At 32.9% G+C, this 24422-nt stretch overlaps 2 protein-coding genes across 2 annotated transcripts; both read right to left on the minus strand.

Annotated features, from left to right (window-relative positions):
• Nucleotides 1-16331: 16331 nt before the first annotated feature.
• Nucleotides 16332-20861, minus strand: LOC111392799. Its single transcript, XM_023018192.1, has 7 exons — nucleotides 20687-20861; nucleotides 20551-20611; nucleotides 20111-20469; nucleotides 19229-19780; nucleotides 18930-19142; nucleotides 18739-18821; nucleotides 16332-16691 (listed from the first exon to the last, which is right to left on the minus strand). Exons 1-7 carry the CDS (start codon nucleotides 20859-20861, stop codon nucleotides 16332-16334), a joined length of 1803 nt encoding a protein of 600 aa, XP_022873960.1.
• A 3-nt stretch (nucleotides 20862-20864) lies between these two features.
• LOC111392800 lies at nucleotides 20865-23616 on the minus strand. Its single transcript, XM_023018193.1, has 5 exons — nucleotides 23278-23616; nucleotides 22551-22947; nucleotides 21642-22393; nucleotides 21280-21512; nucleotides 20865-21165 (listed from the first exon to the last, which is right to left on the minus strand). The coding sequence occupies exons 1-5, from the start codon at nucleotides 23614-23616 to the stop codon at nucleotides 20865-20867; spliced, it is 2022 nt and encodes a 673-aa protein (XP_022873961.1).
• Between the last annotated feature and the right edge of the window lie 806 nt (nucleotides 23617-24422).

Genomic DNA, 24422 nt, shown 5'->3' on the forward strand with positions numbered 1-24422 from the left:
ATTTGTTACAATTGTTAATAAAATTTGTTTCCATTGCCAAAAAAAAAAAAAAAAATTAAAAAAATTAAAAATTTTTTTTTTTTAAAAAAAAGTCAACCTGAAAAATGAAAAACCACCTAATACATGAGAAAATGAATTCCTCCATTTCGTGGAAAAGGTGCATGTGTGGTTGAAAGATGGAATTTCAATTACCTAGAAAATTGATGTCATCAAATATGTAAAAACTTGGAAAAGGGAAAATCTTTTCCATTTTCCATGGAAAAGTTGCCATATCAAACATGGCCTTAGTTTAATTTTATTAACAACTAATCCAGAAATTAGGGATTTTATTCGAATTGGATGGTCCAATTATTAATTTTATTTGAATAGATTCATTCAATTAGGTGGAGTAAAAAACCTTACAAAAAAAGAAAAAAATCGTAGTTGCATCCTAAACTCTAATACGCCGACTCATATTCATGTTCTCCACTTGAAGGAATATATCAGGAATTAATACTATTTTTCCTCCATGTTGGAGAATAGAATGTGAGCTTAATTGGATTTCATTCTATATCATTCTCTCTCACACAAGTTTTTGCAGATTTTTTCTCCTACGGTTTGACACAAGTATCAAAAAGGTTATGCAAACAACTCCCCTTAGCCTTTTAGCAGGTTGTTCGAAAATCCTCTCCATTTTCATACCTCGTGTTTTCCCAATTCGAGATCGACCCTCTCAAAAATTATTTTTGATAGCATCAATAATCAAGGAAAATTATCTTATTCTTTTGGAATACTGTTTGGTTGTATGTCCATATAATATAGTTTTACTGATGCAATATTTTTATAATCAGTATGACACAATTTGTATTTTAATTATAAATAATTTTTTTAGGGGATAAAACTTTGTACTGGAAGGTTGTAATGTTGAGATATTCATTATTGTGGTTTGTGATTTTTCCTTATCACAAAAATAATTAAAGATGACATCAGTACACTTAAAGTCTATTGAAGAGACCACATGTTGAGTTTACTTCTATAGCATAATCGTACAGAGAATCAAAGTCCACTTGATTGGTTGCATATTTCATCTAACCCCGTTGAGAGGGTTATGTATATCTTTTCATATTTAAATGGTTTTTTGATTAATTAATGGGTGAGATTAATTTAATTGATCAAATATCTAGGTGAGTTGACAGTTTGAGAATGAGTGAAGTCGAGAACATGAATTCGTGTTGAGCACTGTCATCCTGAAAAATGGGTAGAGTGACTATTTAAATATTTTCTATTGAACGGTTAAAATCTGTTATTAATGTTTAGTGATTGCTAAACTTCGACATCTATGACTTGTCACAGAATTGTTGAAGAAAATGGTACTTAAGTTAATGAGCATAATTAGAGGGGCAAAACACTCATTTATGCACGTACCTAATTATCGAATCTTGAACGAGGATAAAATAAATATACAGTGAGTCAGAGGAAAGTATTATAGATCTATTAGCTTCTACAATCTTATACATTCCAAGAATTCAGTTTTTTACATTTAGTTGAAAAACAAAGACTAATAATTGGATTTGGAGGTCTAGGGTTGTTAGAGCTTGGATGATATATGTCCTAAGGACTCTATTGTAGCTTTATAAAGTATAGAGACTTAAATACGGTAATTATAATTGTTTTGAGTATAATTGTAATTACAATAAAAAATTTTACTTAGTTGTAATTGCTATAAAAGTTTAAAACTTAATTATAATTGTAATTGAAGTTCTACGACTACACATGAAATATAAACTAATTGGACTTGGACATTAATTAAAATTCTTGCTTGGATTATAACTAAGACTCCTATTTGAATGTAGAATTCTTATTGTATGAAGATTCAAACGATACTATCTCTATAAATAGAGACGAGATAGAATCTAGAATTCCTACAACAACTAATTATACATAATTTTATAGTGTTCAAATTAGAAAGAAAAAGAGAGAAAAAAAAATATTTTTCTCACTTTTATTCAATTGTCTAATTCAAAAATTAGTTTCTTGATTTAATTAAAAGAAGGTGCCCACCCATCAAATTAGTCTCGACTTTGAAGAATACCGTAGAAGATTTGGAGGTTTGGAATATCAAATTCTTGGAATTAAAATGTTGAAAGTTCGTGATCCGAAAGATTGGAAGTTCATGGTTTAGAATTAATTCAAGAATTGACCATTAAATTTAGATAAAAATTCGAATCCTATATTATTGACACAACATATGCGTGAACATTTAGAAAATTTTGTTTATTAAATTAAATTTTTTTTTAAATTTCTAGATAATTCTACTTTCGCATTCCAACGACTACATCCAAAACAAAGAACCAAAAAGACAAATTAATAATTTGGTACTCAAAGGTAACACGATAGGTTTGGGAATGTGATGAATGACCAAAAGGATTTGACTACCAATTTAAGGCTTTTAATAATCTTTGTTGAGGGTTGAACACATAAAAATTAGGAATCGAGGAAAAAGGAAACGGTAAATTTCATTACATACGGTCAATGAAGTTTCAACCAATTTTCAATGCAATCACTAAATTTAAATTTCTCAATTGCATCGTTGAACAAGTTAGAACATTTTCAAGAGACTCTCTATTTTTAAAGAGTATATTTTACAATTTAGAGATCATCTATAAATTTAAATAGTAATACTGTTGAATATATATATATATAATTTTTTATATCTTTTATTTTAACTAACTTTTCTCTAAATTATTATATTGTTTTCTACATTAAAAGTTGAAGTAGTTTGCATGCATTTAATTATAGAGAATGAGTTTGGAGAGCAAAACTCACTCTTTAAATTAAAATGTTAATTTAAGAGTCTCTTGCATTGTAATTTTAAAGATTAACTCTTTAAAATAGATAACATCTTATGCTTAAAGAGTTTCTTAGAGATGTTCTTGTAATATAAAGAGAAAAAGAGAAGAAAGTATAAAGATTAATAGACTTGTACGTATTTCATTGAGAACCAAAACCTCATATTTTTAAGGAAGAAGTAGTCTGAAATACAATAGTCATTATTAATAGAGTTATAGGGGTATAATGATCATTCACTAATGAACATATATAATTTATAACACTTCCCTTGAATGATACATTTACAAAATATCTACCTCGTTAAAAAGAGTACAATTTTTCCCATGATTTCAATAATAGTGCGTTTGATTGTCAATATTTTTCCATGAACCCAAATTCTTAATTTTATAATGTTTGATTGACTTTTTTATATGAAAATATTTTCCTACTTTTGATTATATGACCATTTTTTTTTAAAACAAGAAAAATATTTTTTAAGGAAGAGTAGGTTTTTTATTTTCTTGGTAATTTACTCTCTCTTTATCCCTCTTCTAATCCCTCTCTCTTCCATTTGCCTACAAATAAAAAAAAAAAAAAAAGTATAACATTTTCTAAGTTAAAATTTAACAATTTCTACGCAAATAATTTCTAGGCAAATTAGTTGTCTAGAATTTATTTTATTTAATAAATTCTATGCTCGCAATTAAACACATCCTAAATGAAAATTATTGCATTGAGTCATCCATATCTTGTACAATAATATCTTCAATAATGCAATTATGGCGAAGCATGTTTTGTGTTGTCTGTTATAGCCTTTAAGCAATACCATCTTCATAGATGATATTTATCAATCTTTATTTGTCTTTAGTCACATGATGATCTGTTGAAAAATAAATTGTGTTGTTACTCTTTTCAGGAGTCGTACACAATTTGTAACATAAAAGAGTATTATTTTAAGGATAAATATCTTGTAGGTTGTGGATATCATTATACAAAAAATATGTTTAGTTAAAACCTTATTAGAAAAAATTCTAATGAAGGAAACTGAATACATTATTCTTTTGAGTATGTTACAAAAGTTGTCTCATTAAAAATTTTGCCATAAAAATCCAATGGGACAAAGCCTTGACTAGGAGAAAAAAGTACAATGCGTAACTTACAACAATATATTTGAATTATATGTTTCAAACTTGTTAAACCATTAGGGATAGTATTAATGACTCGTGCCATATAAGTTAATTATAATTGCATTTAAATTTTCATGCATCGTTAGGATAACTAGATATGGATTTTTAATTGCTTTCACCACAATTTTTGAATTTCACTATGTTGAGATTCGTACATTAAATATTGAGACTTCATTTTTCTTATTTCTTTTTCTCATAGGTATACACCTTTGGAATTTAGGACTGTATGTTTACAAAATTTTCTAATAAATTCAATTTTACTAGGATAGTGTTCATCTATTTTGTCAATCATTTCTTCGATCGAGATGCTTTAATTAATTTATTTCGACATCCTCATTATTTATAATATGAAATGGTATATTATATACAAAAATACTGTTGACATTTTTTTTCGATTTTTTTAATAACAACATAACTTATTGAGATGTTTTCATTTTTAATATTTCAAATAATTAAATCTCTTTTAGAGTTTTATAATTAGTTAGGTTTATAAAATATATATATTCTCCAAGAGTATATGCGTCCTAAATGCAGGGGTGTCAATTTAGCTCGTCGGCACGAGGCTTGGGCCGAGCTCCATTTTAGGATGTCAACTCGAGCTCGAGAAGCCCTTGTGGCTCGAGCTTAAATTTTTTGGCCGACCAAAAGCTCGCCTCGCTTCGGGCTTGGAAAAAGTTCATACCATTTTACTCAAGTCTAGCCTCGAGTTTTGCTTAGTAAGATGGCTCGGCTCGTTGACATTTCTACCTAAACGAGACCATTTTCTTTATCTATCCCTTTTTTTGGAGATTTTGTTTTAGAATTGAATTTATTCATGCTTCAGATGTACCATAGATATATCAAATATAATGTTTATGGATTGTCCTTTGAGGACGTCAATTCAAATTGAAGCACTTAAAGCTGGTGGGTGAGATATTATCAATCTCTTTAATCAGTAAACACATGTAAGTAAATTATCATTCAAACTTCTAGTTCGAATTGTCTTTTACAAGGATCTAGATAATAACGATAGATTATGTATATACTTTTTTTTTTGGCTTTTTAGTTCCTCTCTTAATGTTGAGGAAATTGTTTAATCAAATTGACAATTGGCAATCCGTGTTATAACTTTAGGATTTGAGATGTCATATAAAGTTTCAAACTAGCATTTACTCTCTGTATTCTTTACCTTCCATCTTGGTACATTGTGATGGATTAATTGTACACTTATTGCACTATCAAATTAATTAGATGAAAAAATTAAGCTTTATCCATAAATCAAATATAATGGAGAAAGTTTTGATATTGGCATGATGTGAATTGCATTCCCTAAATAGAGCTGGGAAGCATTTAGTTTTTAATACCAATGATTTAGAAATTAATTGAAGATGTTTAACAACAATAGTGTTAAATTATTTATCCTCATCCTAATTAACACTAATTAAAACGTTGAGAATTAAACTCAATAGAATTAACAAAACGCATCATTTTGATTTTATAATCTAAAAATTATGCTTATAATTTAAAATTTTTGCAATTATTTCTCGAACTTAAAGTTGTGAATATCGTGCAATGATCTAGTAAATGTATTATAACTATCAGATACAAATAATATCTAGATTGTCAGTATGAAGGATGACGGGTCCCATATACCAACCTAATTAATTTTGAAGATTATACTGATATAATCCCAACATTAGTTGTGACGGTCAGTGACCAATTTATGATACAGAGAACAAGCATTATATGTAAATTCTTTGAATTGAATAATCTTCTGATTTTTTGTTGAATGTTTATTTGAATTCTCATTTTGCATCTTATTAGATCTGATGATGGTTTAATTGGACATGGCAAATAAAAAATTATTAGAGTTACTGAACTTCTAGTTCAATATAATGTTTGTTTAAATTGTAGGTTTTTATTTTATTTAGCGTACCAATTTAAAAAACACTGTTTTGTAGGTTTCTCTTTTATTTAGTGGTAAACAAATTATTAGCAATAGTAAGTTTGTCTCCCCATATCACACAATATTGACTCTCTTGGAGTTTTGAATAAGAATTTGTAAATTTCATATTAGTTTTTACCATTATTCATAAATAAATTCTCTTAACTAGATTAAATGTGTTATACTTCTCGAATGTTGACATATATAAATAGATTCTATTCCAAGAACAATATTACAATATTCTTTCTAGAATATTTATATGATTAGATTGGATTGAATTGTATTTCTTTTTGTTTTGTTTTTGTTTTTGTTTTTTTTTTTGGTTCTTTGTTTTTGTTTTTTGTTTTTTCAAAATATCAACACATTATTTATCTAAATTATAATGCGATATTTAATTATTCCATATTTAGTTATGCTTCTTTGCAATTATAAACATAAATATATGTGATTATACTCTTCAGGAGCAATAACACAATATTTTTCTCTTTAAATATTTAAGTACAAAGTCATTTTTCGAGGCGAAAATATTCTTCTATAAAATTGATTTGAGTTATATTTTCTTCTTCAAAAATAGTAAATGCTGACCTATGGTTGAATTCATTTTTTGATTATAACAAATAAATTGTTTTTATCTCTAATAATTGAATTTGAGTCTTCATAGCTACTATTGCATAGTTGATCAATTGGAGACAAAAAGATTGCTACTAAAAGACTCGTAATTGAAAATCAATAAAAATTGAGATGGAAGACGAGCCTTCATGTCAAATCACTCGAAGACAAGAATTTTAATAGTTAAACATCGAAGATATTATAATTAAATATTTTGGATTTATATGTAGAGGTGAAATGTTTTAATCTTTAGCAATGAATCAATAAAGGCTCAAATGAATGAATTTTTATGCACGAGAAAATTATTTCATAAAAATGCCCATTACATAAAAATTATTTTTCAAAGAAGAATTTCAACTTGATATTTAAACTTTTTGCAATGTTACTTACCTTGAAAAATAAAGTGAAAATGTCATACAAAAGCATATATCTTTCAAAGCAAAAAAAAGAAAAAAAAAAAGAAAAAAAAAAAGAGAGTTTTGCCCAAGCAGACGTTGATTGAGACATGCAGATGTCCGATTTGTCGAATGGTCACTTTTTAACCATTTCGAATTTTGACGCATAACGACTATTTTGGCTGTTCAGATAAGGATATGGATGTCTGAACGAGTTGTCCGATTAGTCAAAATTTTTGGCGTTTTGACTGCTATAAATACCATTTCATTTTTCATTCATTATAACATTTTTGGAGTATTTAAGTGAGATAATATTGAGCTAAATTATATTCATCGTATTTATCTTTATCAATTAATTTTTGATTGAATTAGCCTTTGAAAATTATTCTTCTCATCAAAGTTTTTCTCACCAAACACTTGAACATCCTTCATTTCTATTTATTAAAGTGTCTACTATTTCTCTCTCTATACTTAATTATGATTTTATTATTTATTAAGAGAGAAGTTTCAAATTGTAAAATCATTTCTCCTTAATTTTATGGCTTATATTGAGGTCCCGGAAAGCTTAATATTGTATAAGGACTAGTGTTTCTTATTTGTAAGTCACCGACAGCATTGTAAGGGTTTGGATTGCACCATAAGTCAATCAAATTTAGTAAAAAGGCCTTACTTTTGACGAAGAGCTTAGTAATGAAGGACATAGATCATTGGTTGGAATCGAATCTCCACAATTACTTCGTTTGCACAATTTCTTCTTTTACTAATTGCTTTCATACTTGTGCATTTTTTATTTGCTTGACTTATTCATTCTCAACTTGCTTTATTTGGTTTAATAATCGAAAAAGTCTTTAAAACCAAATTATATACCAATTCACCCTCCTCTTGGTTAGCTATTCTTGGGCTTTCAATTGGAATCAGAGCAATGAGCTCATTTTTTAAGTTTTCACAATTTTGAGTAATGGCTAACGACAATCTTCAAAATCTTGAGGGACATTCTAAAAATAGTTCTTGTTTCTTTAACGGCACGCATTATACTTATTGGAAAGTTATGATGATGATTTACATTCAATCAATATATTACAATATTTGGGAAGTTATTGAATATGGTTCTTATGCGCCTACTAATATTATTAAAGTTGATGGCTAACATGATCAAAACATTCCAAAACTTAGAGAGGAATATGACTAAAAATGAAAGTGATAAAATCTACATGATAAAAGAAAAGTATCCTTGAATACTTGAGTCGAAAATCTACTTTATTGGGCATTAGATAAAAATGAATTTAATCATATTAGCACATGTGATTTCATTAATGATATTTGGCATGCATTAGAAGTTATTCATGTTGGCACCAATAAAGTAAAGGAAACCAAAATTAATCTCTTGGTTAAATAATTTGAAAGCTTCTTTATAAAAAAGATGAACCTATCGTTGACATGATTACTTGTTTCATCGGTATTGTTAATGGCCTTAAAGGCTTTGATCGCAAATTTACTAATGGTGAGCTTGTAAGTAAAATGCTTAGGTTATTATCGGAAGATTGGAGTTCATTAACGACGTTGATAGAGAATACCAAAGATATCAACTCATATCTTTTGAAAGGACTTTATGGAACCTTTATGACATATGAGCTCAAGAACGCACTAACTAAAGAGAAAATGAGAAAAGGCGAAGAGGAATCAAAGAAGCCTCCTAAAGGCCAAATTGCTCTTAAATCGACAATTGAAGAAAAAACTACAAGTGAAAATATGAGTGATAAAGAGCTCGATAATTAGTCATTCTTATCAAAAAATTGAGAGGCTTTTGAAATAACCAAAGATTCCAAAAGAAGAAGAAAATAGTGAAGAAAGAAGCAAGAAAATTGTTTGCTATTTTTGTGACAAATTTGATCACAGGAAAACTAAATGCTCAAACAAAAAGAGGAATATCAAGACAAAGACACTTCAAGCAACATGAGATTAGAGTGACAATGATGATAGCAATGAAAATGATAGTCAAGAAGAAATTATCAACATGTGCTTCAAGGCGATAGAAGATGAGGTAAACTCTTTAGAAAAAATGTTCATATGATGATTTATCTACCTCCTACGATGAAATTTATGAGGAATTTAAGAAACATGCTTTAAATCGCTTTATTCTTAAAAAGAAACACTACTTGTTGAAAAGTGAAATGAAGAAAATTTTAGAACTGAAAAGGAAAATGTTGATTATGATTTATTGATTAAAGAAAATTCTTCCTTGAAAGAAAAGGTTGAAGATTTAACTAAGATTATTTGTAAATTTACTCGAGGTAAGAAGAATTTAGATTTAGTGTTTGATGATCAAAAGTGTGCTTTTTGTAAAGGAAGAATTGGATATAAATCATTTTTGAACCAAAAATCTTTCAAAAATCTATTTGTCAAAGCTTCAAACATCCTTCCTTCAAAAACTACATGTGATTTTTCCAACAAAAATGGACATATTGCTTATAATTATATAATAAAAAAGATGCTAGACTTTGAAAGTAAGAACGGGTGAATTCTAGAATCCACCAAAGCTAACTACCAAGGATCATCAAAGATCAAGAATTTAATTATTTTTTGTAGATACCAAAAAAAAAATAAAATAATAATAATAAAAATGAAGTTCAAATGGTTTTTAGTTAGTGGAAACTCAAAACACATGATCGAAGATAGAATGTTACTATCAAATTTCAAAACGAAGGATGAAGGTCATTCACATTTGGAGACAATGCAAAAGGAAAAATGATTGAAATTGGAAACATTGGTAATCATTCCTATCCTTCTATTGAAAGTTAGCTATCAGTGGATAACCTCAGACATAATTTGCTTAATATTAGTCAATTATGTGGTAAAGATTATCATATTAAATTCAATTATTCTAAATGTCTTATTAAGGATGCTACATCAAAAGAGGTAACATTTATAGGAAGTGGAAGCAGAGATATTTATATCATAAATATTGAATTTAAAAGTGATGAAAAATGTTTATTAAGTTTAAAATAAGATATTTGGTTGTGGCATAGGAGATTGAATCATGTTAGCATGGATTTTATTTCAAAAATCTCTAAAATTTATTTTGTCCAAAGTTTACCAAATTTGAAGTTTGATAAAGATAAAATTTGTGATGCATGTGAATTTGGTAAACAAGTGAAAAGCTCATTTAATCCTAAACTATATTCTTCGACTACAAAACTGCTTCAACTAGTCCACACAGATCTTTTTGGATATTCAGAACTGCTAGTTTGGGTGGAAAACATTATGCTTTCATCATTGTCAATGACTTCTCTTGATTTACTTGGGTTCTTTTCTTAAATCTTAAAGATGAAGCTTTAAATCATTCAAACATTTTAGCAAAAGGGTTCAAAATGAAAAATGATACTCCATTACAACTATTAGGAGTAATCATGGTGGAGAATTTGATAATATTGCTTTTGATAATTTTTGCAATGAAAATGGATATGAACATAATTTCTCGGCTCTTAGAATTCTTTAACAAAATGGTGTAGTAGAAAGGAAGAATCGCACATTGCAAGAAATGGCTAGGATCAATCTTAATGAAAATAGCATGCTAAAATACTTTTAGGTTGAAGCCTTTAGCACTGATTGCTATATTGTTAATAGAGTTTTAAATAGTCGAAAGAAAACTAAAACCCTCTATGATCTTTGGAAAACTAGAATTCCATCGGTTATTTCAATGTTTTTGGTTGTAAATGCTTTATTCTAAACACAAAAGAAAATTTGGGAAAATATTATTCAAAATTGGATATTGAAATCTTTTTAGGATATTTATCGACTAGCAAAGCTTATAGAGTCTTTAACAAAGAACTCTAGTCGTTGAAGAATCCATGCATATCACTTTCGATGAAACTAACTCTCTTGATCATGAGAAAGGTAATGATGTAAGGTTGGAAATTCCTTTCAAACAAATGACTATTCAAGATCGAAGTAAAGAAGATCCAAAAAATAAACACAAGGAGGAAGCAAACATTCAACGAAGTGAAGAAGAACATACCCAAGTACAAAATGATCCATCTCTACTGAAGAATGAAGGTTCGTTCCTTTTCATCCAAAAAGAGCTAATTATTGGTGATCCATCCAAAGGTATTACTACTAAAACTTCTATTAAAAATCATCTAAATAGTTGTGTTTTCATTTCGTAAATTGAACAAAAAAAAATTTCAAGGAACCCAAGTTTGATGAATTTTGGATTCTAACTATGCAAGAAGAACTAAATAAATTTAAAAGAAATCATCTCTAGGATTTACTCGCTGGACCAAATGATCAAATCATCATCTGCACAAAATGGGTTTCTAGAAATAAATGAGATAATTGTGTATAATAGTATTAGATTAGTGGTCTAAGGTTACAATCAAGAAGAAAGTATCGATTTTAAGGAAACCTTTGCACTGGTTGCTAGATTAGAATCTATTCGTATACTTCTTACATTTTCTTATCATAAGGGATTCACTTTTTATCAAATGGATGTCAAAAATACATTTCTAAATGAATTTATTCAAGAAGAATTTTGTGTTAAGCAACCCTCCAATTTTAAAGATCACAAGTATTCGGGTTATGTTTTTAAACTTAGAAAGGCTTTTACCGGTTTAAAACAAGCTTTTAGAGCTTGGTATGAAAGATTGAGCAAATTTTTACTTTACCCTACCAAACTATCAATATTCAAACTCTTAAACGGATGAAGATAGTAAAAGAACATGGTCAGTGGGTAGCTCACGCAAAAGGGTTTAACCCTACGCAGGATCTTCAACTCTACCCTTCAAGAGCGATGAGGATGATGATACCGATGATGTACAATAAGTTCCAAATCCTCCTTACAGCATTCTAGGCTTCAGTTTCCTTATCCTTTGACTAGTGGTTTCACATTTTCCGAGGATCATTTTAATCTTCTAAACGACGGCATTGATTCCCTTATGTCCTCTGTTGACGACTTTGGTAGAATGCTTCACTAATTGCAAGTTCAACAGGCTGCCATACAAGCGCAGTAGGATGCCATTCCAACTCCACAAGCAGCAATGCAGACTTAGCAAAATGCCTTCAGCGCTCATTTCTACGATCACTTTCCTCCACCATCTCCTACTTAGCCATAATCATAGTTAATGGTTTACATCACTGTATTTTGGATATTTCTTTATGTTTTTGTGTCTTGGATACAATCTTGTTTCGACTAGCTTATTTTCTTATAGATGACATTTGGTTTTGTGGTTTGGATATCATGTGGTATTTTCAATGAAATTTCCTTACTGTAAATTTTGCTTATAAATATCATCATCTACATCCAAAAAACCGTATGCTTTGGAAGAAGCTTGTACAGTTTAGGTTGACTTGTGTACTTGAATCCCCACTTGCTTACTTTTTACTTATGCCAAAAGGGGGAAATGCATAAGATGATATTGACATGCATATATATGATGATATTGATATACATATATATTTATGATATTGATATGCATATATGTTTAACAATGTAATATGCTTGCCTTGTATAAGATATAGAGAATATATGTGTAAATGATAAGGGGGAATACATGAATCATATGTGATATCTAAAGTTCTTCATCCCTTATCAATTTGTTGCAAATCATCTTTGTTTGTCATAATAAAAAAGAGAGAAATTGTTGACTTCATGTTTTGATTATAACAAACAAATTGTTTTTATCTCTAACAATTAAATTCGATTCTTCATAGCTATTGTTACATAGTTGATCAATTGGAGACAAAAAGTTTGCTATGAAAAATTCGCAAGTAACAATAAATAAAAATCAAGATGGGGAGCATTCATGTCAATCCCTTGAAGACAAGAATTTCAACAGTCAAACATTGAATATATAAGACTTAGATGTTTCGGATTCATGTGTAAAGGTAAAATTATTTAATCTTTAGCAATGAATCAATAAAGGCTCAAATGAATGAATTTTTATGCACGAGAAAATTACTTTCATAAAAACGCTTGCATAAAAATTATTTTTCGAAGGGGTAAAAATTTCAACTTGATATTTAAACTTTTTACAATTACCTTAAAAAATAAAATGAAAATATCCTTCAAAAGCCTACATTTATCAAAATTATCAAGAAAGAAAAATTCGAGAAAGTTCTGCACAAGCAGACGTTCATTTGAGCCATGCGGACGTCTAGTTCATCTAACGAACACTTTTTAACTGTTTTGAATTCTGGTGCACAATGGCTAGTTTGATTGTCTGGCTCAGGATGCGGAGGTCCGAATGATTTGTCTAGTTTGTCAGAATTTTTGATGTTTTGATTGCTATAAATATCATTTCATTTTTCATTCCTTATAACATTTTTGAAAGTATTTAAGTGGGATATTCTTGAGCTAAATTATATGCATTTTATTTATCTTTATCAATTCATTTCACCAAGAACATTGATATGAAATTCGTCTAAAATATAATATTTACAAATATTATACTTTGTCAACAAAAACAATACAACATTATTTTTAATTATTATAATTGTTTGAATTTGTGCTTCTTCAAAAGCAACAACATAACTCAAATAAGATATTTCTTTTCAAACAATACTACAAGAAGGCCCTATTTGATATGGATAGTTTTCCATGGAAAATGGAAATTTTTTCCATTTTTCCACCTTTTTGTTGTTTGATTAGACAAAATTCCCATTGAATTCATTTTCTCGCATTTCCCCTCACATGACTTGTTTTCCATTCATTGGTGGAAAACCAATTCCTATGGTTTTCATGGGAATTGGCTTTTACAGGTTTTTTATTTTTTATTTTTTTTTATTTTTGTTGCTAGTGAAAACAAATTCTATTCACAATTGTAATAAATTTTATCCTTTTAATTGACAAATTCTTGAAAACAAAGCCAAACAAATACCAAAAGATACAAAATTTGAATATTTTTCAGGTATAAAATTATACCAATCAAGCACATTTAATTGATAATTTCCAGTAAAACAATTTCTATGGAATTCAATTCCTTGGAATTTATTTTCTTTCCAACAAAACTTCATCATTGTAATCAAACGGGCCCTAATATTCTCTTGAAGTATTAATTTAGATTATTTCTTTTTTAAGTATAATAATACAATGTTTGAAAAGGCAATAGTTCGACCCAACCAACACCTAGAGGGGGGGTGAATAGGTGTCTATGCAGAATTTAACAATTTAATTAAGTTATGCAATAAGTCACATAAATTAAACGTTGTCCAGATTCATTCACATGATTTAACTACCTATGTTGAATTGCCGGTTGAATTGAAATTGACAGAAAGCAATAAATAACACAAAAATTGTTGACGGAGAAAACCCAACTGGGTAAAAACTCCGGGCACAAGCCAGTAGGGATTCACTATAAAAGACTCCAGCTTACAGTACGCCATACATGATTGTATCTAACAATACTCTGACCTCCTTACTGTATCTACCAAAGCTCTCCTGGATTCTGCAGATCTGCGCCAAAATCCCAGCCTTGTATTTCTTCTATTTCCCGTGAATCAACAAGAACTCCAGTTCTTCAATCAACCTCCTTCCCAGATCTTCAATCAACTGATCTTCTGGAAGTAGTGAGGATTTTTTATAGGTGTTTTGTTTGAAAAGGTGTTTGATGTTTTTTCTTGAATGAATCATATGGTGAAGAGTTTTGCAATTTATCTTTTGGTAGAGAGGAAAATATTGTGCTATGTGTTTTGCCAAAGGTTGTTAATGAAAAGCGGAATTTTTGTTTATATAGTAGGTCGTTTTTGGTAGTATGGAGCGTTTAAAATTCGCGAGGAAGGAAAATCACCAAACGTCGGATGACACTGTCCCTCGAGCGAAGTGCCGACGAAACTCTAGCGACGCACTCTCGCTCGAGCGAAGTGGTGGCGAAACTCCAGCGATGCAAGTTCTGTTATTTAGGCTCGAGCGAGGTCAGGGCAAAACTCTAGCACCAATCTTGCGCCGTTTTCATCTTCAAAGCATCCAACTTTACCCTAGACCTATACATTAATTATTGCGAAATTGCAACACAAGTCCCTGAACTTTTAGACATTGACAAATTGATTCTTGACTTTACAAACTCGACAAATTAGTGATTTTGGTCACAGATTGCCAATTACAACATTTTCCTAACAAACTCCCCTTTGGCATTCTGTGACAAAATTACACAAGACAGTCAAGGACACAAAAAATGTAACTCCTAACGACCTATTCATTCAATCAAAGCAACTATCTCCTGTCGAACCTGTTTCCTGAAATACAGAAACTCAATACCAAGTGTAAAAGCACGTGAAATGAAAACAGTAGATAAAACAAGGAATAGTGCATATGTAATTAACCAGATTAAGAAGCAATAGTAATGTAAATCAAAAAACACCAAAAACATACATCAATATTGCTAAAACATCAAAACTTAATATAGTCATTAAATAGATATCAAACCACAGTTATATCACAATTAATCCAATATATCACAGTTAAATTGAGATTAAACTATCTACTCCCCCTTTTTGTCACAAATGACAAAGGATCAAAAACTAAAACTAAAACTAAGAAGCAGCACCATCCGCCCTCGGTGACTCATCACTAGTCTCTTCACTCGAGCTCTCATCCAATTGATCATGAATCCAACGCAACTGACGCTGACACACTGATAGAGCACGCCGAAATGAAGAAAGCTCAGCAGACTGATGCTCCGAAGTAGCACGTAACTGCGTGATCTCTGCCATCATACGAGCCTGCTGCGCGACTAAAGTAGATATCTGACCCATAAGCGTCACCATGGGGTCAACAGGTAAGGAAGCCACCCCTGGAGCAGAAGTAGATGTCGAAGGAAAGGCAGCTTGAAGCAAAACAGCTAAAGGAAAATCCGAACGAGGCGAAAGAAAGACACGAGAACCCCTAGTAAGAATATCAGTAATAGGATCAAAGGGGCTCCGAAAAATCAAAAACATCAACGGGCTCAGCCTGAGCGGCAGCATGAGCCGAAGAGGACGGGACATGGGATTGACTCTGGTGAATGGTCTGCTGTCCTATCGAGCGACCTATACGAGTAGAAGACCCCTCAGGAAAAGATGCACCAAGAGAAAGGACAACCCGATGAATCAAACAGGCATAAGGTAACCCTAAATGACCCGCAGGAGTACGAAAAGAAGCTAGAATCTGCTGGCACACAAAAGTAGGAAGGTCGATAGAGTCCCCATGAAGTACGGCATATAGAAAACGAGCCCGTACCATCGGTAAAGAAGAAGTATGGGAAACAGGCCACAGGTTTGTACACACGATGCGCAACAAAATCTGTCGATCAGTGGGTAATGAACCCGTGGCCATAGCCGCAGGCCCCCAGTAGACGGGGTGTTCAAAAGAGTCGAACGAACAAGGGCATCGATTGGAAGAGAAGCAGGAAGAAGATAGGGATACGTCGGATGAGGAATCTAAGGTATACCTAATGCAAGAGCTACTGCAGATGGAGTAACTCGAAAAGAATGACCTCTAAGAAAAATCCTAAACGACGACCCATCCACCTCATGAATATTAACATAAAACTCTTGAACGAGAAGTGGAGGCGGCGGTGTAAGACCAACAAGAAGGGGCTCCCAACCCCGGGAAACAAAAATAGCGGCGACGTCAACAGGAAGGTCAGATAGAATTACCTCACGCTCCATGAGAACAGGGAGTAAGGAGAATTGAGACGTGAAGACCTCCTGAGCTGTAGCAGAAATAAACCGGGATCTACTATAAGATGTCGATCCACTAGCGAGCTGTGCAGAGGTACGAGAGCGCTTACGAGCCATCTGGCACATACGGGGATGAAAAGAATAAGCATAATGTGAAATGCACGCATCACGATGCAACATGATATGAGAAGATGCACACATGAAAACACATATGATCCAATCATATAAACATGAATGAAAACACACACGGCATGCAACGGCACTCAAACAAGTAGGAAAGAAACGAAGGAAAAGAAGGAAATCAAAAAAATCAAAAGAAACCAAATAAGCATAAAAAATGGAACTTTCATCGATCATGTGGCGTGCGTGATTTCGGCACCAAATTCCAAGCACATACGAGACCCAATCACAAATCCAAACACATCCCTAAAAACTACATGCTATGGACTTCACAATTAAACAAACTACACATCAAACGAATCAACGAGGTGCAAGAACTACATTGATGAACATGGACTAAAAACTTAAAAAAATGTGAAGAAAACCATAGGAATGCACTATAATTTGGGAAATGGAAAGCAATACTTGATGCAAAACATGTGTACAAGCAAGATGTAATACCAAAATAATACAAACCAACACAATGATCAAGAAAAGAAATTAAACGAGCCAAAAAAAATTGAAAGCAAAGAAAGTTGGGAATTACCTAAAGATTTTGCCAAGAAGTCAGCGTTTCAGACCCAAGATTGTGTTAAAGATATCGAATTGAGGCCATAAATGAATTGGGAGTGAATAATTTCAATGGAAGAAGAAAAGAATTGAAGTAGGAGGAAAAAAATGATGAAATACGCGAAAAATTGAAACAGCCGCATTTTAAATATATATGTCGCTCGAGCGAGACCGGGGCAAAACTCGAGCGACATCCTTTCTGCTTTTGTCGCTCGAGCGAAGTCCAGGCGAGACTCGAGCGAAAATGAAATGTCAAAAATAGCACCAAACATTTGAAATTTATGAAAAGTAGCACAATTTTGGAAAATAACGAAAATAGGTCCAAAAATTTTTATTTTTATTTTCAGTTGTATGTATTATTATTATTATTTTTTGTTTTTGTAAAGACAAACTAAAAAATCGATGATGAAGCACGTACCCAAATATGTAAACGATATGAATAATATGCACAAAATCACAAACCCAACATTCAGAGCATGTAGACAAATCTTAAATCCACACATAGTTCAAAATCCCATGAAGTAAATTTTATACAGAACATCAGCATGAAATGTGCCACGTAGTCCATGCAAGTTAGACTCAAAACCTTAAATTAGTGAGAAATGACACGTGAAAACAACTGTAAAAGAGTGTATATTGACCAAGTGCCAGTTAAATCCAATTCCACGATGACCTATATCAAACAGTAAATTGTCACAATTTTACTCCCCCTAACTGTATGCCATTTTTTTATTTTTTATTTTTTATATATATATATTTTTAATAACATAAGAACTTAAGTGCAATTCTATCTTCATTAGGTGACAGAAATGACACCTGTAACGAACTTTTGGCCGGTGACTCCCAAGCCAGACGACCATAGGGCACCAGGTTAGAAACCCCTAAGGCTTAATTGTTCGAGTCTAATAGGCCCCGAAGACAAAAATAAGTTCAAAGAATAATGTAGAAAATGGGGAAAGACAATATTGATTAGGTTACACTCGTCACAGATCAAGTCAACTGGACAAACAACCCCAATCACAGAAGAATACCATCCCAAGTCTCACCCATACGGTCAAGACCCACCTACAGGACTACTGTGTGTGCTGTGCAAAAATGCATGACGAGCCGTATACCAAGAACTCCACAGAAAGTGAGAACTACGATGGAATCTCAGACTCGTACACATGATGAAAAATAGAGTTTGATCCTGAATGCAAACATCATAACGTCATACATGATGCACACAAAATTATTTATTTATTTATTTATTTATTTATTTTAAATTTCAAATGCAAACTTAATACTCAAAATAAAAACCAAAAAAAAATAACTAACAAACAAAATGCACCACACACACATTTATCACATACAATATATGAAATGAATAAGTACAGATATGATAAATGCATTAATATGCATGAATTCATGATCAGATAGGCAAACAAATACCAACAGCCGTCCGAAGAGACTCAAACCTCATCCCATCTAGTGGTTTCGTAAGTAGATCGGCTAATTGGTTGTCAGTAGAAACATGATCTAAGGAGACAACATGTGTTTCAACAAGTTCACAAATAAAATGATGTCGTATGTCAATATGTTTTGTTCGAGAATGTTGAATGGGATTCTTAGAAATATTTATAGCACTGGTATTATCACAGAAAATAGTCATGGTCTCTTGATTAATCTCATAATCACTCAGCATCTGCTTCATCCAGAGAAGCTGAGTGCAGCAACTTCCAGCTGCTATGTATTCGGCCTCTGCCGTGGATAGGGATATGGAATTTTGTTTCTTACTTAACCAGGCTACTAGATTGCTACCCATGTAGAAACAGCCCCCAGAAGTACTTTTTCTATCATCTGCATTCCCCGCCCAATCGGCTCGGAGTAGCCAGCCAAATCAAGATTATGATTTCTAGAATAGAAAATCCCTAGATCAACAGTACCACTCACATATCTAATGATGCATCTAACAGAGCTTAAGTGTGATTCTTTGGGATCTGTTTGAAATCGAGCACACCTTCCAGCACTAAAAGCAATGTCAGGTCTAGTAGCTGTGCGATAGAGAAGACTACCTATCATGCTTCGATATAGGGAATGATCTACACTCTTACCTGAAGGATCAAGACCTAACTTCAAGCTAGTACTCATAGGTGTCCTAGTATGCTTCTTACTATCTAACCCAAACAGCTTAACTAGATCCTTTGCATACTTAGACTGTGAAATAAACAAGCCATCCTCAATCTGTTTCACCTGAAGTCCAAGGAAATAACTCAACTCACCAACCATACTCATCTCAAATTCTTGCTTCAAACACTCGGCAAACTCATATGCTAGAGACTCAATAGGAGAACCAAAAATGATGTCATCGACATAAATTTGAGCGATAATGATAGTTTCTTCAATGTGTCTAATAAATAAGGTCCTATCAGCACCACCTCGAGAGAAACCATGTTCCTCAAGATATGACGTAAGTCTCTCATACCAAGCTCTAGGAGCTTGTGTCAGACCATAGAGTGTTTTGTGGAGTTTGTAGACATAGTGGGGAAACTTTGGATCAACAAATCCTTTTGGTTGTTCCACATAGACTTCTTCTTGAAGAAGTCCATTCAAGAAGGCACTCTTAACGTCCATTTGATGTAGCTTGAACCCTAAGGTACAGGCAAGAGCAAGCAGAATCCAAATAGACTCAAGTCGTGCAACAGGGGCAAAAGTCTCATCAAAATCAATTCCCTCAACTTGAGTATAACCCTGAGCAACTAATCTGGCCTTATTCCTAGTTATAGTACCTTTGTCATTTGTCTTGTTCTTAAAGATCCACTTAGTACCAATAATGTTACAATTCTCAGGTCTGGGTACTAAGATCCACACATTGTTTCTAGCAAATTGATTGAGTTCCTCATGCATTGCATTCACCCAACACTCATCACTAAGGGCCTCTTCGACTTTCTTAGGCTCTACCTGTGAAACATAGCTAGTATATGCTAGATTGTTTAGTACTCTCTTACGAAGCCTCATACCTTCATCCAGATCCCCAATGATATTATCCTTAGGATGATTAGACTTGACCCTAGTTGATGGTTCATTAGGGATTGTGTCTTGATCTTGTGGATGTGTTTCCTTTTCAGGAGTTTCAGGAATTTTAAGAGATGATTCAGGCACAAGCGGTTCAGTAGGATCACTAGACCTTATAAGATTATCATTTCTATCATAATTTTCAACATTCTCCCCCTCACTCACACCATCATCTATCACAACATTGACTGACTCCATCACAGTACGAGTACGTGAGTTATATACTCGGAATGCTCGACTATTTCTAGAATACCCTAAGAAGATTCCTTCGTCACTCTTAGATTCAAACTTACTCAAGTTCTCTCTATCACGCAAAATGTAGCACTTACTCTCAAACACACGAAAGTATTTGATAGTAGGCTTTTTACCCTTTAGAATCTCATATGGAGTCTGATCGGTTTTGGGTCTAAGGTAGACTCTATTTATTATGTGGCATGCAATATTAACAGCTTCTCCCCAAAAATGTAAGGCTAGCCCTTTGTCATGAAGCATGGCTCTAGCCATGTCCTAAAGAACACGATTCTTCCTTTCAACCACCCCATTTTGTTGAGGAGTGATAGGGGAAAAGAACTCATGTAGTATCCCTTCATCCATGCAGAAGCTCTCAAGATTGAAATTTTCAAACTCTTTTCCATGATCACTTCGCATTCTGGACACTTTGTGATTGAGTTTATTACTAAGCCGTTTACAAAAAGATTTTATAAGGTCACATGCATCAGATTTTTCCCTAAACAATTCTACCCATGTGAACCTCGAGAAATCATCTACCACAACCAGAATATACCGCTTACCTCCTAGACTCTCAGTCCTAAATGGTCCCATTAAATCCATGTGTATCAATTCCAGGGGTCTTTTGGTCAAAATTTTAGAAGTCTTTTTATGGATTCCTTTAATTTGTTTACCCAATTGACATGGTCCACACACAACATTTTCACTAGGACCTATTTTAGGCAAACCATTTACCAACTCCTTTTTAGCCAGTTGTACTAGACTCTTATAGTTTAAATGACCCAATCTTTTATGCCAGAGTTCACTCATATCCATTTTTGCACTCCTACACACATAGTTAGAATTAGGTAGGACTCTATAACAGTTATCAGACGTTCTAACCCCTTCAAGGACCACCCCACCGAATGAATCATACACGGTACATCTCTTTTCCACAAAGCTAACTAACCTCAAAATCAGCATCACAAATTTGACTAATACTTAACAAGTTCAACTTTAAACCTTCCACATAAAGCACATTTGAGATTATAGGTAATCCATGTATTTGTACAGTACCTTTGCCAAGAATAGGTGTAGAACCCTCATCTCCAAAGGTAACCATACCCCCATTGCATTCATCAAGAGTATGAATAAAGTCTTGTTACCACACATATGCCTAGAACAAGCACTATCAAAGTACCACATATTGAAATCTTGGGCTTTTAATGCAACATAGCAATTTACCTGACCTGAAAGTCCAGCTAGATCCTCCTTTTTAACCCAAACTTTCTTAGATGACGTGGTACTCCTAGTCAGCTTAGTAAGCATCTCAGTCAAATGACTAACCTGATTAGTCAGAAAACTGACCTGACTTGGAATATTCCGATTTCTACGCTCATTGCCTAACTTATAACATCTAGGCCTAGTGTGTCCTAGAGCTCCACAGTAGGTACATGTCTGTGGGTGTTTGGGCATAAAATTTCTACGTGATTGATGACTTTGTTCCCTTGAAACATTCTTACCCTTATTTGGACTGTTGACAGCGTTAGACTTCCTAGAGGCAGAAATGAATACAGTTTTAGATGGACCAACACCATGTGTATTACCCTCAACATATCCTAGACCTTTCCTATCTCCTGTAGGCTTATTCATTCCCAAAATATCATCCAATTTCTTAGTTCCACTTATGAAAGTCTGAAGATGAGCATTAGATTTCTCCAATTCACTAGTTAATGTCTTAACCTTGTCTTCCAACTTCTCATTGACACATTTTAACTCACTGACACTCTTAAGTGAATTCTGGAGATTACTAGCATGTCTCTCTTTTTCTCTTTCAAGTTCATCAACCTTTTTGAGTAGGGCTTTATTGACCTTTTTGATTTTAAGACTCTTTGAACAATAGTTGATAGGCCTCATGTATGTCTATGTCATCCTCATCCTCATTACTAGAATTATTGTTGTGAAGTTCTTTCTCAACCTTGTCACTCTCCTTATCAGATTCACTCTTAATAGTCGACACAAATGCCATATAGTTCCCTTCATCTTCACTACTAGATGACTCCTGCCTATCACTGGTCTCAGACTTGTTATCAGTAAGTGAAACAACTAAGGCCTTACCCTGCCCTATTCTTTGATTCTTCTTATAACTAGGGCACTCATTCCTATAGTGACCTATACCTTGACATTCATGGCACCTAACCAAACGTGGTTTATCACTAGAACTTTTATTGTTAAACCTTTCAGTTTTTTCTTTTGAGAATCTGCTAGGGACTCTACTTTTTCTATCCTGAGGCTTTCTTCTATTCTTGAGAGCCTTTTGAAATTTCTTCACAAAGTAAGCAATTTCATCGTCCCTCAGAGACTCAGTATCGGAAGATTCATCCTCTTTGATGGATTTTAAAGTAATGGACTTTCCTTTCTTAGGTTGTGTGATAGTGAGTTCATAAGTTTGCAAGGATCCGACAAGTTCTTCAATTTTAACTTCATCTAGATCCTTACTTTCCTCAACGGCAGTAACTTTAGGCCTAAATTTCTCGGGCAAGGACCTAAGTACTTTTCTATCAATTTTAGACTCAGGAATTTTCTCGCCTAAATTGAAACTAGAATTAACAATATCATTCAATTTTGCAAAAAATTCATCAAAGGTTTCGTCATCTTTCATCCTCACTTCTTCAAACCTAGAAGCTAACATTTGTAATTTCGAGTTCTTTACCGTTTTAGTTCCCTCGTGTGTAGTTTCAAGAATATCCCACACCTCTTTAGCAGTTTCGCACATTGACACTCTTCTAAACTCTTTGGGAGACACGACCATAAACAAGGCATGAAGTCTCTTTCTATTCCAATTACACTCAGCTATCTTATCCTTAGTCCACAGTGATATATCAGTAAGGTTAACAGTTCCTGATACGATAGTGGAGGGAGGTTTCCAGCCATTTTTCACACTCAACCAAACATGCTCATCTAAGGACTTAAGAAATGCACGAATTCTAACCTTCCAGTAAGCATAATTACTTCCGTCAAAGTATGGAGGTATAGAAAGTGATTGACTCATCTAGACAACTATGGGTCAGGACTCGAGATTTGGCTCTGATACCACTTGAAAAGGCTATAGTTCGACCCTACAAACACCTAGAGGGGGGTGAATAGGTGTCTATGCGAAATTTAACAATTTAATTAAGTTATGCAACAAGTCACATAAATTAAACGTTGTCCAGATTCATTCACATGATTTAACTACCTATGTTGAATTGCCGATTGAATTGAAATTGACAGAAAGCAATAAATAACACAAAAATTGTTGACGGAGAAAACCCAACTGGGTAAAAACTCCGGGCACAAGCCAGTAAGGATTCACTATAGAAGACTCTAACTTACAGTACGCCAGACATGACTGTATCTAACAACACTCTGACCTCCTTACTGTATCAACCAAAGCTCTCCTGGATTCTGCAGATCTGCGCCAAAATCTCAGCCTTGTATTTCTTCTATTTCCCGTGAATCAACAAGAACTCCAATTCTTCAATCAACCTCCTTCCCAGATCTTCAATCAACTGATCTTCTGGAAGTAGTGAGGATTTTTTATAGGTGTTTTGTTTGAAAATGTGTTTGATGTTTTTTCTTCAATGAATCATATGGTGAAGAGTTTTGCAATTTATCCTTTGGTAGAGAGGAAAATATTGTGCTATGTGTTTTGCCAAAGGTTGTTAATGAAAAACGGAATTTTTGTTTATATAGTAGGTCGTTTTTGGTAGTATGGAGCGTTTAAAATTCGTGAGGAAGGAAAATTACCAAACGCCGGATGACACTGTCGCTCGAGCGAAGTGCCGGCGAAACTCTAGCGACGCACTCTCGCTCGAG

This window comes from Olea europaea, unplaced genomic scaffold (assembly GCF_002742605.1).
Source record: "Olea europaea var. sylvestris unplaced genomic scaffold, O_europaea_v1 scaffold980, whole genome shotgun sequence".
Taxonomy (NCBI): Eukaryota; Viridiplantae; Streptophyta; class Magnoliopsida; order Lamiales; family Oleaceae; genus Olea; species Olea europaea.